Source organism: Seriola lalandi, unplaced genomic scaffold, assembly GCF_002814215.2.
Source record: "Seriola lalandi dorsalis isolate HSWRI2012SDOR001 ecotype SW California unplaced genomic scaffold, Sedor1 jcf7180002054563, whole genome shotgun sequence".
NCBI lineage: Eukaryota > Metazoa > Chordata > Actinopteri > Carangiformes > Carangidae > Seriola > Seriola lalandi.
In genome coordinates, this window is record NW_019525116.1 from 2,066,202 (window position 1) to 2,079,664 (window position 13,463).

The 13,463-nt window shown below is 44.2% G+C and overlaps 2 protein-coding genes across 3 annotated transcripts in view; both read left to right on the forward strand.

Annotated features, from left to right (window-relative positions):
- The window catches only part of LOC111662461 (myosin-9-like), a 31,300-nt gene extending 20,915 nt beyond the window's left edge, over positions 1-10,385 (forward strand). For both annotated transcript variants that reach the window (XM_023416326.2, XM_023416327.2), the window contains 26 exons: positions 304-491; positions 1,217-1,338; positions 1,436-1,505; positions 1,608-1,768; positions 2,064-2,172; positions 2,290-2,421; positions 2,514-2,720; positions 2,827-2,964; positions 3,158-3,281; positions 3,442-3,613; positions 3,818-4,030; positions 4,152-4,296; positions 4,406-4,612; positions 4,747-4,851; positions 5,029-5,181; positions 5,336-5,584; positions 5,720-5,932; positions 6,022-6,234; positions 6,384-6,545; positions 6,668-6,796; positions 6,918-7,006; positions 7,129-7,252; positions 7,420-7,628; positions 8,083-8,191; positions 8,419-8,591; positions 8,775-10,385. In XM_023416326.2, coding sequence (XP_023272094.1) covers positions 304-491; positions 1,217-1,338; positions 1,436-1,505; positions 1,608-1,768; positions 2,064-2,172; positions 2,290-2,421; positions 2,514-2,720; positions 2,827-2,964; positions 3,158-3,281; positions 3,442-3,613; positions 3,818-4,030; positions 4,152-4,296; positions 4,406-4,612; positions 4,747-4,851; positions 5,029-5,181; positions 5,336-5,584; positions 5,720-5,932; positions 6,022-6,234; positions 6,384-6,545; positions 6,668-6,796; positions 6,918-7,006; positions 7,129-7,252; positions 7,420-7,628; positions 8,083-8,191; positions 8,419-8,591; positions 8,775-8,883 — 4,025 coding nt within the window. In that variant the 3' untranslated portion in view covers positions 8,884-10,385. The remainder of the gene's footprint in view (positions 1-303; positions 492-1,216; positions 1,339-1,435; positions 1,506-1,607; positions 1,769-2,063; positions 2,173-2,289; positions 2,422-2,513; positions 2,721-2,826; positions 2,965-3,157; positions 3,282-3,441; positions 3,614-3,817; positions 4,031-4,151; positions 4,297-4,405; positions 4,613-4,746; positions 4,852-5,028; positions 5,182-5,335; positions 5,585-5,719; positions 5,933-6,021; positions 6,235-6,383; positions 6,546-6,667; positions 6,797-6,917; positions 7,007-7,128; positions 7,253-7,419; positions 7,629-8,082; positions 8,192-8,418; positions 8,592-8,774) is intronic.
- A 1,225-nt stretch (positions 10,386-11,610) lies between these two features.
- The window catches only part of slc25a38a (solute carrier family 25 member 38a), a 4,187-nt gene continuing 2,334 nt past the window's right edge, over positions 11,611-13,463 (forward strand). The window contains exons 1-2 of the mRNA XM_023416287.2: positions 11,611-11,966; positions 12,781-12,860. Of these exons, the coding sequence (XP_023272055.1) occupies positions 12,846-12,860 (15 nt within the window). The 5' untranslated portion in view covers positions 11,611-11,966; positions 12,781-12,845. The remainder of the gene's footprint in view (positions 11,967-12,780; positions 12,861-13,463) is intronic.

A 13,463-nucleotide genomic window follows, 5' to 3' on the forward strand; every position in this document is an offset into this window, starting at 1 on the left:
TTTTGTGCCCCCCCCCCCCCCCTCTGTCATCTCCTCTCCCCCCTCGATTTCTGCTTCCCTCCACATTCACTGTTTGTGTGGTGTTTCACTGGTCCCATCTCTCCTCTCTCCTGGTGTGTGTTTACCATGAGGAAGTGGAGAGACAATGGTCATATTCATTCTTCCTTGTGACATGCATTTGGTTTGAGTTTGCCTGGTTGAATATTTAAATTATTAAATTAAACCCTCACTGACTTTTTACAAAATGTCATTCCCCCTATTTCTCTCTTCTTCTTCTTCTTCTTTCTTTCCCCCGTCTTTCAGTGGATCGTATTGTGGGTCTGGATAAAGTGTCTGGCATGTCCGAGATGCCCGGTGCCTTTAAGACCCGTAAGGGCATGTTCCGCACAGTGGGCCAGCTGTACAAGGAGCAGCTGTCCAAGCTCATGGCCACTCTGAGGAACACAAACCCAAACTTTGTCCGCTGCATCATCCCCAACCACGAGAAAAAGGTATTGGAGAATTACAGGCCTCTGTTTGGGCCGTTCCCCCCGACAGAAACTTTCCCACGGGGAAATCTTTTTGAGGAACTCAGGAACTAAACCTGCTAACGAGGGAACCTTGTAGCTATGCGGTAGTTGCAGGTGCTAAAAACAGTCCCTGCTGCAGGCGAAATACCTTCTAATTGTTCAGTAATCTTCATTTCACTGACAAACACAGACGACTTGGCAGCTACAACTTCACTATTTCATTTACAAATTCACTAAACGATGAAGTAGGTATTGATATTAAGAGGAGGGGTGGACATTTTTGTGTTTATAAATGTTAAAACTAAAGCTAGAGAGTGAGGGAAAGGCAGTAGAGTGAAGTGAATCAAGGAGAGAATGTGACACAAATATAGAAATAAATGGACAACAAACACTCAGCAGATCGTCGCTGTGGGTAGATGCTTCAGAGTTTTCAGTGTCTTATTTTTACCTCTGCACGTCTCCCTCTACTACATTAATTACATCAGAGTCACGCAGCAGTAAAATCATAGAATAACAGGATCTGTGTTTTTGCTGACGTCCTAAAATTGTGTTAAAGAGGTGAGAACACAAACAGGAATGAGCAAAAGAGACTTTTAGATCCTGAGTTGAGTTCCTCTGGTTCTGTAGTTCTTTAAACATATGGTTGTAAAACTGTTTGTTTCTCTTTTTTGCCAAATTGCTGATCAGAAAATGTTCCCCTTCCTCAGGCTGGTAAACTGGACCCCCACCTGGTTCTTGACCAGCTGAGGTGTAACGGCGTGCTGGAGGGGATCCGTATCTGCAGACAGGGTTTCCCCAACCGCATCGTCTTCCAGGAGTTCAGACAGAGGTGACAGAATAATAACATGGTCTCCATTGTTTCTTATTGTTGTCATTTAGCATTGTGTAAGAAAACACTAAACGCGTATCATCTACTCCTCCCCCAGGTATGAAATCCTCACTCCCAACGCCATCCCCAAGGGCTTCATGGACGGGAAGCAGGCCTGTGTGCTCATGGTAACCAGTCTACAAAATTCTACTTAAGCGCCACAATAATCTAGTCCTAGAAAATCATCCCTCCGCAGTGCGATTGATCCGTGTATTTCCTATTCCCGTCAGATCAAAAGCCTGGAGCTGGATCCGAACCTGTACCGCATCGGCCAGAGTAAAGTTTTCTTCAGAGCAGGTGTCCTCGCTCACCTGGAGGAGGAGAGGGACATGAAGATCACAGACATCATCATCAGTTTCCAGGCCTGGTGCAGAGGCTACGTGGCCCGCAAGTAAGAACACAACATCACCACATTCTGTGACAGTTCTGGAATCAGGATCCTGTTTAGTAGCTGCTGACAAAACAACATGGAGCATCATTTAAGTGACATTTCGGACGTAAACAAGATTTCTTCTGCATCTCAGCTTTTTAGTCATTTAAAAAAAAACTGACTTGAGTGAAGCTGAATCATGGGAAATAACTTGTTTTTTGATAACAGGGTATTTCTTATCTTAAAGTTGGTTGCATTGAAGTGCATGGTGACAGGAAATGTGATTGTCTGACTCTGTTTGAATATTTCTTTGCAGGGCTTTTGCCAAGAGACAGCAGCAGCTGACTGCAATGAAGGTGATCCAGAGGAACTGTGCCGCTTATCTTAAACTCAGGAACTGGCAGTGGTGGAGGCTCTTCACCAAGGTGAACCCCGCTCTCCTACAACATCTTAGCCAATATCTTGCTTACTGCACTTTTTCACAACCGTTTTTTTTTTTGTTTCCCTTTTATTAATACCTAACACCGCCATTTTGTCCTCAGGTGAAGCCTCTGCTGCAGGTCAGCAGGCAGGAGGAGGAGATGCAGGCCAAGGATGAAGAGCTGACTAAAGTGAAGGAGAAGCATCTGTATGCTGAGCAGCAGCTGCAGGAGATGGAGGAGAAACAACAGCAGGTAACATGAAACGTAGAATAATGAAGGAGGATGCTTTGAGCGCTGTTTAACCGATGCACAATATTAAAATCGTCTTTTTACTCCGCTTGCAGCTGAGTGCCGAGAAGATGGCCCTGCAGGAGCAGCTTCAAGCAGAAACCGAACTCTGCGCCGAGGCTGAGGAGATGAGAGCGCGCCTGGCTGCCAGGAAGCAGGAGCTGGAGGAGATCCTCCACGACCTGGAGGCCCGCGTGGAGGAGGAGGAAGAGCGTGCGTCTCATTTGACCTCGGAGAAGAAGAAGATGCAGCAAAATATTTCAGTAAGTAGAGAGAGTTCACTCCTTCTCACTCTCCACCAACTTTACATTTTTTTTTATTTCAGAGCACTTACTGATTTCTTGCCTCATGTCATTCATCTAAACTCAGGACCTGGAGCAGCAGCTGGATGAGGAGGAGGCAGCCAGACAGAAGCTCCAGCTGGAGAAGGTCACCCTGGAGGCCAAGATGAAGAAGATAGAAGATGATGTCATGGTTCTAGACGACCAGAACAACAAACTAAACAAGGTTAGGATTAAAAAAAAAAAAAAAAAAAGACCTAGAATCACAGTGATTGGTTAATTTCAGTAGTGAGCCATACTTTTAGGGAGGTAGTGACGACTCCCGCCGAGCTTGATTTCAGTCTTTCTGCTTAAAAAATAACAAATGAAAGTGTGCCATCTCTTACTAAACCTGTTGTTTACCATGTTTGTGAATGCAGGAGAAGAAGCTGATGGAGGAGAGGATCTCTGAGTTCACCACCAATCTGGCAGAGGAGGAGGAGAAATCCAAGAGTCTGCAGAAACTCAAGACCAAACACGAGGCCATGATCACAGACCTGGAGGGTAAGAAGAGAAGACGACAGGGACATGCAGTAACATATACGTTATAACCATCATAGATCCCACTGGCTCTACACTGAGTCTAAACAGAGCAAGATGTTATCACAGTTTCCATCTTTGTCTTCCTGCACATAATTTGACATTTGCACTTCTTCTCTGTCAGACCGCCTGCGCAGGGAGGAGAAGCAGCGTCAGGAGCTGGAAAAGAACCGGCGCAAACTTGAGGGCGACTTCACTGAGATACACGACCAGATTGCGGAGCTGCAGGCCCAGATTGCTGAGCTCCGTGCCCAGCTGGCCAAGAAGGAGGAAGAGCTCCAGGCAGCTCTGGCCAGGTCTGTGTGGACTTCACAGCACATTGTTTACAGCTCGTTATTGTTTCCCTTTGTTGCCCTGTACTGAGTTTATTAGTCAGTTGTAGAATTTAGGCCGTCTTATTTAAACCCATGATGGATGGATGGATGGATGGATAAGTTTGACAAAGATTCCCCAGCTCCCGCTCCCTGTTCTCATTTTCACTGACCTATCTCTCCCTGAAGGATCGAGGAGGAGGCAGCGCAGAAGAACCTGGCCCAGAAAAAGATCCGTGAAATGGAGGCTCAGCTCTCTGAACTGCAGGAGGATTTGGAGCTGGAGAAGCAGGCCCGCACCAAGGCAGAAAAACACCGCAGGGACCTGGGAGAAGAGCTGGAGGCCCTCAAGACCGAGCTGGAGGACACTCTGGACTCCACTGCAGCCCAGCAAGAACTCAGGTAGAGATAAAGGTCTTGGGACAGCTACAACAGTTAAATATTTCCCTCTCGTGTTCCGTGCTGTTCGGGGTCCGTTGGACATCTTGACACAAGCAGATTAACCTCTGCTCTTCCTCCTCAGGTCCAAGCGTGAGACAGAGGTGGCGCATCTTAAAAAGACTCTGGATGAAGAGGCCAAAGTGCACGAGCAGCAGCTGGGTGAGATGAGACAGAAACACGGTCAGGCCTTCGACGAGCTCAATGAGCAGCTTGAGCAGGCTAAGAGGGTAATTAAATACTTTTTTTTTTCTTTTTTTTTTCTATTTTTATCTCTCCTTAATTCACATGTTGTTTTTCGACTGCACAAACCATTAACGTTTGTGTCCCTCCTTGCAGAACAAAGTGTCGATGGAGAAGGCCAAGCAGGCTCTGGAGTCGGAGAGGAACGAGCTGGCCATCGAGATGCAGACGCTGATGCAGGGTAAAGGAGACTCCGAGCATCGCAGGAAGAAGGCCGAGTCCCAGGTCCAGGAGCTGCAGCTCAAACACTCAGAGAGCGAGCGGCAGAGGCTGGAGCTGGCCGAGAAACTGTCAAAAGTGCAGGTACAGCTCTTTGACTTGGCGGGACTCTACTTCTTTTGCTTTTACAACTATCATATGTTTACTGTTTTCTGTTCTTCTTATTACATCTGTGGTTTTTTCTTTTCAGTGATTCTTTTGTTGTCTTTTGTCCACAGGCTGAACTGGATAATGTAAACAGCGTGCTGAGTGATGTGGAGGGCAAATCCATCAAGGCGACCAAGGACTGCTCTGCTGTGGAGTCCCAGCTGCAGGATGTCCAGGTACGCAGACGCACTTCCTGTATATTCAGAGATGTTACAAATGAATAAGTTACTCTCCCTTGAGATGCTTTCAGGACAAGGTCAGAACTTGACCATTACCCCCTTGCAAACATCGTGTTACTCAATCGAAGGGCCTACTTCATCTCATTCAGCTTTACATGTTCATGTTTACAACAGGAGCTACTCCAGGAAGAGACGCGCCAGAAACTGTCACTGGGCACACGTCTGCGCCAGCTGGAGGACGAACAGAACAACCTGAAAGAGCAGCTGGATGAAGAAGAATCAGCAAAGAGGAACGTAGAGAAGCAGCTTCAAACTGTGCAAGCTCAGGTAAAACACATGATCCTCCGTCAGACCAGTAGCTTAGAAACTTGTTCTGCCTTCTTCTAAAGACTTCAGTTTAACTTTATCCAGGATATTTTATGAAGCACAAATCTACCTCACAGCGTTGAATGTTTGAGTGACACCACCTCTTTCCATACAGCTTGCTGATATGAGGAAAAAGGTGGAGCAGGATGCAGGGTGTCTGGAGACAGCTGAGGAGGGAAAGAAGAGGCTTCAAAGGGACCTGGAGGGAACAAACCAGCGCCTGGAGGAGAAATGTGCTGCCTTCGATAAGTTGGACAAAACCAAGACGCGTCTCCAGCAGGAGCTGGATGACCTGCTGGTAGACCAAGACCACCTCCGACAGATCGTCTCCAACCTAGAGAAGAAGCAAAAGAAGTTTGACCAGGTCAGACGGTGTATATAGTGTAAATGCAGCATCGAAGTATAATAATAAATACATTTTTGATGCTTCAGGATTTGAGGATGGTTCGATTACAACTGTCTTCATTTGAGCTTCACAAATGTTAAACACTTTCTCCAGATGCTGGCAGAGGAGAAGACCATCTCCGCCCGCTACGCAGAGGAGCGTGACCGAGCTGAAGCTGAGGCCCGGGAGAAGGAGACCCGAGCACTGGCTTTAACCCGCGAGCTGGAGTCTCTGATGGACATTAAGGAAGAGGTGGACCGCAACAACAAACTGCTGCGGGCTGAAATGGAGGACCTGGTATCTTCTAAGGATGATGTTGGCAAGAACGTAAGTCTGGAAAAAGTGTTTGCAAAGGTGTGTTTGTGTCCGTGCCTGTGTGGTCTGCTCATACTGTCGTCCTCTTCCCTGCGGTGCAGGTCCACGAGCTGGAGAAGTCTAAACGTGCAATGGAGCAGCAGCTGGAAGAGATGAAGACTCAGCTGGAGGAGCTGGAGGACGAGCTGCAGGCCACAGAGGATGCCAAGCTCCGTCTGGAGGTCAACATGCAGGCCATGAAGGCCCAGTATGAGAGAGACCTGGCAGGCCGTGACGAGATGGGCGAGGAGAAGAAGAGGGCACTCGTCAAGCAGGTACTGATGGATTTCAGACTGGAACCCACTCTGGTGTATGTTAACTGTTGTCTGCTTCCCGTGGGACATTCTCGACTGTTTGAGGGTGGACGCATACAAGTACAATTTCTTGTATGGGACGTGGTTGAAATCCATTGCGCATCCTGCAGGTGCGGGAGATGGAGATGGAGCTGGAGGATGAGAGGAAGCAGCGTTCTGCAGCCGTGGCCTCGCGCAAGAAGCTGGAGTTGGACCTGAAGGAGCTGGAGGTGGGCATCGACATGGCCAACAAGAACCGTGACGAGGCCCTGAAGCAGCTGAAGAAACTCCAAGTGAGTTGGTTGTTGAAATATCTTCAATACAACAAATCATCTCCTGTCTCCTGTAGTTTTTTTTTGTTTTTTTTTTCCCCAGTTTCCTCGGACTTAGCTTTGCTCTTCTTTTTCCTCCTCAGGCCCAGTTGAAGGATCTTGTGCGGGAGCTGGAGGACACTCGCATGTCCAGAGAGGAGATCCTTGCCCAGAGCAAGGAGACCGAGAAGAAGCTGAAGGGCATGGAAGCTGACATGATCCAGATGCAGGAGGTCGGCACGCACGCCTCTTTAACCTTCTTTTCTATCGCCCCCTCCCTTTCTTAAAGCAAACATCCTCTTTAAGAACTGGCTGTCACACTTTGATGAACCCCTCTTTGCTTATTCTGTGCAGGAGTTGGCAGCTGCAGAGCGAGTGAAGAGACAGGCCCAGCAGGAGAGAGATGAGCTGCAGGATGAGATTAATAACCAGGCCACCAAGAAGTAAGACGTCCTTCAATTATCAGTAAAAATAACCAAACTGTCGGTCGTGTCTATAACGTATTATTCACCTACGTCTCTTCCCTCTCTCCTCTCTTCTATCTACCTACCTATTTCTCTCTCAGTGCTCAGGCTGCAGAGGAGAGGAGACGGCTGGAGGCTCGTATTGCTCAGCTGGAGGAAGAGCTGGAGGAGGAGCAGTGCAACACTGAGCTGACCAACGACAGGCTGAAGAAAGCAATGCTGCAGGTTTGCAGGCTCACGTTATACATTTTGTCACTGCAGGTTCTGATATGACATCCAAGCGACTCGAGGCTGTGAGCAGTGTTAATCCAAGAGAAACACTGATTCCTGATTATTTGTGGTACGAAAATGTGTGTTCGGCCCAAACTGACGAGTCTGTCCCACGTGTCTAGACCGACCAGATGAACGTGGAGCTGACGGCAGAGCGCAGCGCCTCGCAGCGCGTGGAAGGGGCTCGTTCTCAGCTGGAGCGTCAGAACAAGGAGCTGAAGCTGAAGCTGCAGGAGCTGGAGGGGACGGTCAAGTCCAAGTACAAGGCCAACATGGCCGCCCTGGAGGCAAAGATCTCTCAGCTGGAGGAACAGCTGGACATGGAGACCAGGTGAAAGCTTCAGCCATGGAAATGAGAGATAACTGACTAACAGCTGCACATTTACTTAAATAAGTAAAAGAGGTGATGTTTAATCAAAGCTTGGAAAAGTCTCAGTGGCGGAACTTAAATACATTTACTCAAGCGCTGTACTTGATTACAGGTTTTAGGTACTTTTACTTGAGTATTTCCATTTTTTTCCACTTAATACTTTTATTTCACGTTCATCATTTTTGATGATTTTATAAAATATGATACGCACAATATACAAACAGTTTAAATTAGCTCCAGCAACAGTAAAATGCTACTTGCATGTTATGCATCAGTAATAATACTAGACCTGCAGTCCAAGTTACTTATGTGACATATTAACTGAAGGACTTTTACTTGTGGTGGAAGAAGTACTAAAATATGTTTTTACAGTCTTAAAGTCGTTAGCCTGATCAGTGTTGTAATCTTGCCTCAGGGAGAGGCAGGGTGCCACCAAACTTGTGAGACGCACAGAGAAGAAACTGAAGGAAGTCATCCTGCAGGTGGATGACGAGAGACGCAACACGGAGCAGTACAAGGACCAGGTCAGAGGTTTTCCAGGAGCTCTGCAGTGGCTATTTCTGTCTCAGTATTCTGGCTTTTCTGAGTATTATCAGTGTAATGTTTATGCTGATCTACATCAGCACTTTCCAGAAGCCTAAAAACTGAAATATAAAAAAGTAGACAGCTCCAGTATTTTATCAGATGTACTATGAAGATCAGCTTTGCATCATTGTACCTAATCATTTTACGTAATCTGTCAAATTCTTAGGTGGACAAGTTGAACTCTCGTATGAAGCAGCTGAAGCGTCAGCTGGAGGAGGCTGAGGAAGAGGCTCAGAGAGCCAACGCCAACCGAAGGAAACTGCAGAGAGAGCTGGAGGATGCCACAGAGTCGGCAGACGCCATGAACCGTGAAGTCACCACCCTCAAGAACAAGCTCAGGTGGGCGGAGTGACTCTAGAGACCGAGCTGCTTTTATGTTGTTCCAGTTTACCGCACAGATAGTTGAAGCAGTCCTGCGCACATCTGTTGGGAGTAGGGGAGAGCAGTTTGCAAGATGGTGCCGTGACTTTATCTCGAGATATTGTCTGCTCGCTCACTGTGTTTCTTCTTCTCTTGTTCTAGGCGTGGTGACCTCCCATTCACCGTGCGCCGCACCGTTCCCCGCGCCGGCATCGAGAGCGACGAGGAGAGCGAGCCCAAGAGCGAGACCCCCGAGCCCAAGCCTGAGTGAACAGCCACAGTGCCACTTGGCTCCTTAGAACTGCATCATAAATAGACAGACCCAAATACACATGAGCACACATTACTGTACCTGCTGAACAGAGAGGGACACCAAACAAACACAAGGCCGTGACAGTCTGATCTCTTTAAGATTGACAATCTATGCATTCTTAACACACTTTCACACATACAGAAGCCAGTAAACTGGGACAATCACCATGCTGACAAACACACACGTTATTTTTTGGGCCAAATTTTTCTTTTGCTTCATTTTTCGTTCTCTGGGAAAAATAAAAAAAAGAAAATGATATTTTTATAAGGAAACATTCCAGCTATGATAGTCCTGATTTAGGATCTATTTTTCTAATTGAAGAAAGAAAACAAAGAAAGAAGTATACATAAATGAAGACCGATTACTGGAAGGGGACCAAAGTAATATCTCAATCTATAGAATTGTATTTTATGCAGAAGTTTTTTTATAATGGTTAAGAATGGAAGTGCTTCATGTTTATTCCGCTCACGCTCTCGCCTCAGTTTATATTGAAGGTTTATTATGCTGAAATGTATCCTATCAGTTTAGCTGCAGTTAGCACTTGTGACTACGCTTTTGGGCTTAATAATTTGATGCCCACATTTCATGTGGAAAGTAAAATTTGAGGCAGATTTGAAGTAACAATTGGAAACCCATTGACGCATACTGAAGGCATTTGATTGTGACTGTGCTGAAATATCTTAATTTTGCACTGACAAGGAAAAAAAACACTTTAGCCTAGACATCATAAACCACTGCATTTTGTGTTTAATGGAAACGCTGACAGAAGTTTTGGAGAGACTGTGTGCACCTGCTCATTTAGCAGACGCACAGACTGCCAACACACACTAAGGCCTTAAATGCAGCTGAATTCTTCTGGGCAGGGTTGTTGGCTTTTTTTCTGGACATGCATTGATTTTTATTTTTATCAATATCAGTGTTTTTGTTAATGTTCAGGGTAAAGTTTAAATGGGGGTGGTGGGGGTAGTTTAATACTTACAGCACACACTGTATTCTCAGGGCACAGCTTGTTGAGGGAGGAGTAGCTGAGGTTGTTACAAACCAAAGGCAGATTCAGGAGGTAGGGAGCGTACTTTGTTGTTAGTCTAACCTGTGTACACTATACTCTGACCGGCCTATAGGGCTTCATATAGACATGGGGAGGTGATATGTGGCCAGGTATTGAGTAGACGTATCAGATGAAGTTCTATTGACATACAAACCCCTCACAGGCTGTGCTCAGGGGCGGCTTTTGGCTCACACTGCTGGGAAGTGAGAGGAATGTTACTTAAAGAGTAACGGTTCACAATTAAAAGGATCACATCTTTCGCACTTAAAAACAAAGGAAATCCAAACAAAATCATGGAAGAAAAAAAACTGCATCTCCTCAATTCTTTTGTAATGTTCGTCTGTCTGCACCTCTGATTCTCATTTGTGAAATGTTGGTATTATTGCAATTAAAGAGGCTTTCTAAACTGCTACATGTGGATCGTGTGTCTTTATTTCATACTGATTTATTTGCAGGGGTCCAGCTTGTTGTTTATGCTGCATTGTCACCAGCAGAGGGCAGTCAGGGTTTTCCATAAGGGACTAGCAGACCGCAATCAGGTCAGAACTGGTTTCACCATAGAGTAAAATATAGTAAACAGGGATCTGAAAGTCTGGTTGAGAACTCTCTCTGGTATTTTGTCTTCTGTCATGTTTCTGTTCTAGTGCAGCTTTTGAACTGAACACTTTTACGACATGAATAGAAACAACATATAAAAGAACAAAAGCTGTTTTGTTTTTTTCCCTCTGTTACTAGAACCACAGTTGTGATTGTTGTGAGAATGCCCCTGGTTTTCTTTAATACAGTCAGTGGTAGAAAATAACCAAAAGTACAAAAGTACTGTTTTAAGTACAGCTACTATTTGACCCCTATATTTGTAATTTAAATACTAGTAATGTTTATGTTTTACATTCAAAATATATGATCTTTAAAAAAGCGATGTAATCCTATAAATGAATTATACAGCAGTGTGTGACCAGCTACAACATTAAAATTCTGCTTGTATATTAATAATAGTATTACAACTATATATGATAAAATGATGTATGAGCACTTTTACTTGTTTTTTTTTAACTTTTTTTTCTTGTACTTCTTTACTATTACCTCAGTAAAATGTTGAATGTGGGAAAAGAGTAATTTTTGGTACTTTTTTACTTTTAGTAGAAAATAATTTGAATAGTTTCTTCACCAATGAATATGGTACATTTTGAAATGATCTTTGGTGGAGACATGTAATGCACCTTTAAGTGTCAAGGTGTTAGGCATATTTACGTTTTTCACGGAAAAATTGGTATAAAAAAAATTAATAAATACAAAGGTCACACTGACTATACTTTCAATTCATGGATGTAGTTTGGTTTTTTGTTCTATTTAATTTTATTTTGCCTAAACTGAGTATACAAGAAAAAATATATTTAAAAAATGTATCAATCAAATAGAAAAGATTAATCAAATTAAAAGCAGAAACGTAGATGTAATAAATAATAATAATAAAATGAATTGCAGTACGTCGCCCGTCACGTACTCAGTTAAGTAGTGCCCTCGTCATACTTACGTCACGGTCCAAGCGCTGCGTAACCAATCGAAAACAAGCGTCTCCTTGGTGGGCGGGGCTTCATTGCAGTTACACGACACGCCTCGACGTCAAACAGGAACCGGCCGGTTTAAGTGTAAGTTATCAGTCAGTGAAAAGCACGGCTATCAGTGTTTATGGCGCAGTACAGACTTACTGGTCACCGGTGAGGCTCGGGTCCGTCTCTGCGCTGATTATGACGGTCTGAACGATTGACGCAGACATTTAACCTGGTTTATTTTTCCCTCCGTCGACGGAGAGAAAACCTCAGTGCGGTAAAACGAACGAACGAACGAAGAAGAAGAAGTTAAGCATCCCCTGTGTTTCCTTTCACCGCGACCTACGCTTTTTGTGTTCATGTAATGGCTTCAGACTTGTGATATCAATCTCCGCAACAGTCTACCTGTACTGCAGGAGGCAACTTTAAGGAGGCTGTAGGGGGTAAGCTACAAAGCAAGACACACACACACACACACACACATATATTTTGATATAAACTTATAATGCTGGTGTGACATCTAAGTAGCCCGACAAGAGCATGTCAAGATAACATGACACACTTTATCTTTGTTGTGTTTAAATTGTAGAATCATATTATTATATTTATGTATGAGGCTGTTTAAGGTAATGCAGGTGTCCTCACCTTCTTACACCTTTTCTACACTTCTCTTGTTGAAGGTGAATACATGTGTCGTCACTGTGTAATATTACACTGCAACCAAAACTACAGATGTGGGATTCAAACCCAGAAGCATTTATTAGGAGACAACAAACCAAAAACATTATTTACAAACCCCCCCCTGTGTTAAATCCATCTTGACTCCAGTGCATCATGCTTTTGCACTCACACACACACACACACACACACTGGATTAGTACATCATGTGTTCACACTCAGGCTCACGTGAAAAACATGCCACGGGAAGACAAGCATCCATCCTAATATGTAGCAGGATGATCTTTGGTTAGTTAATGAATAGCTGCGTGTTTTGTCGGGTGGTCGCAAATAGGGAGCACAGTGTCCTTCAGGTGATCTGTACACTTATCCTGGTGTGTGTGTGTGTGTGTGTGTGTGTGTGTGTGTGTGTGTGTGTGTGTGTGTGTGTGTGTGTGTGCTACCATGAGCAGACTGAAACAGACTGCAGGACTGTGCACATCCTCCACAGTCCTCCTCCAGATGCTGCATTGGTGCTGTTAGTTGGACGACTGAGAGGCCAGTGTGTGACTTCTCATTTCTTTTTCTTTCTTTTTTTAGGGGTCATTTACATTTTCAACATTTCAGAGACTGACAAGTGGAGGAAAGCATCATCCTGAGGAACTATGGAGCTGTCACTGGTGAGTTTTACAGTGGAATTGACTTATGAAATCTTTAGGATGGAAAGAATTACTTTATAAATTAGGTTTAAAGATGGATAAGGTACATAACACCTGTACACCCATCATTTGCATAATGTCTTTATTTTCCCAAATGTCCTCTTTTTCTTGTACACCCCATTTTGTAAAGGGTTTTTTGTAGTTATTTAGTTTGATTGTGTCTCTCTGTTTAATATTTTATGTATCAGATATTTACTTATTTATGTTTTAGTATTTAATTTAATTTTATTTAATTTTCTTGTTGGATGCCTATAATTTAATTTACGTCACTGTTTCCGTATTATGTATTTTGACATATCAGAATCATTATTCTTGCTTGCAACTGCGTCTCACAGAAGACTGTAAAAGGATCAAGTAATACAATTTAAAAGAAAACAGGAATTGATTATGTCCTGTTTTGTTTATATTAGTGATATTAGTCGTTAATGGTGAGGTTGTTTTTTCCTCCCTTAATGTTGCACCTTTTATAACTAACTTGAGGTCAAGGTGTCCTGACATGACTCTGACATGCTGATAAACAATTTAACCTACTTTTTTCTCCTATTGTCTTTCTGTAACCCCCCC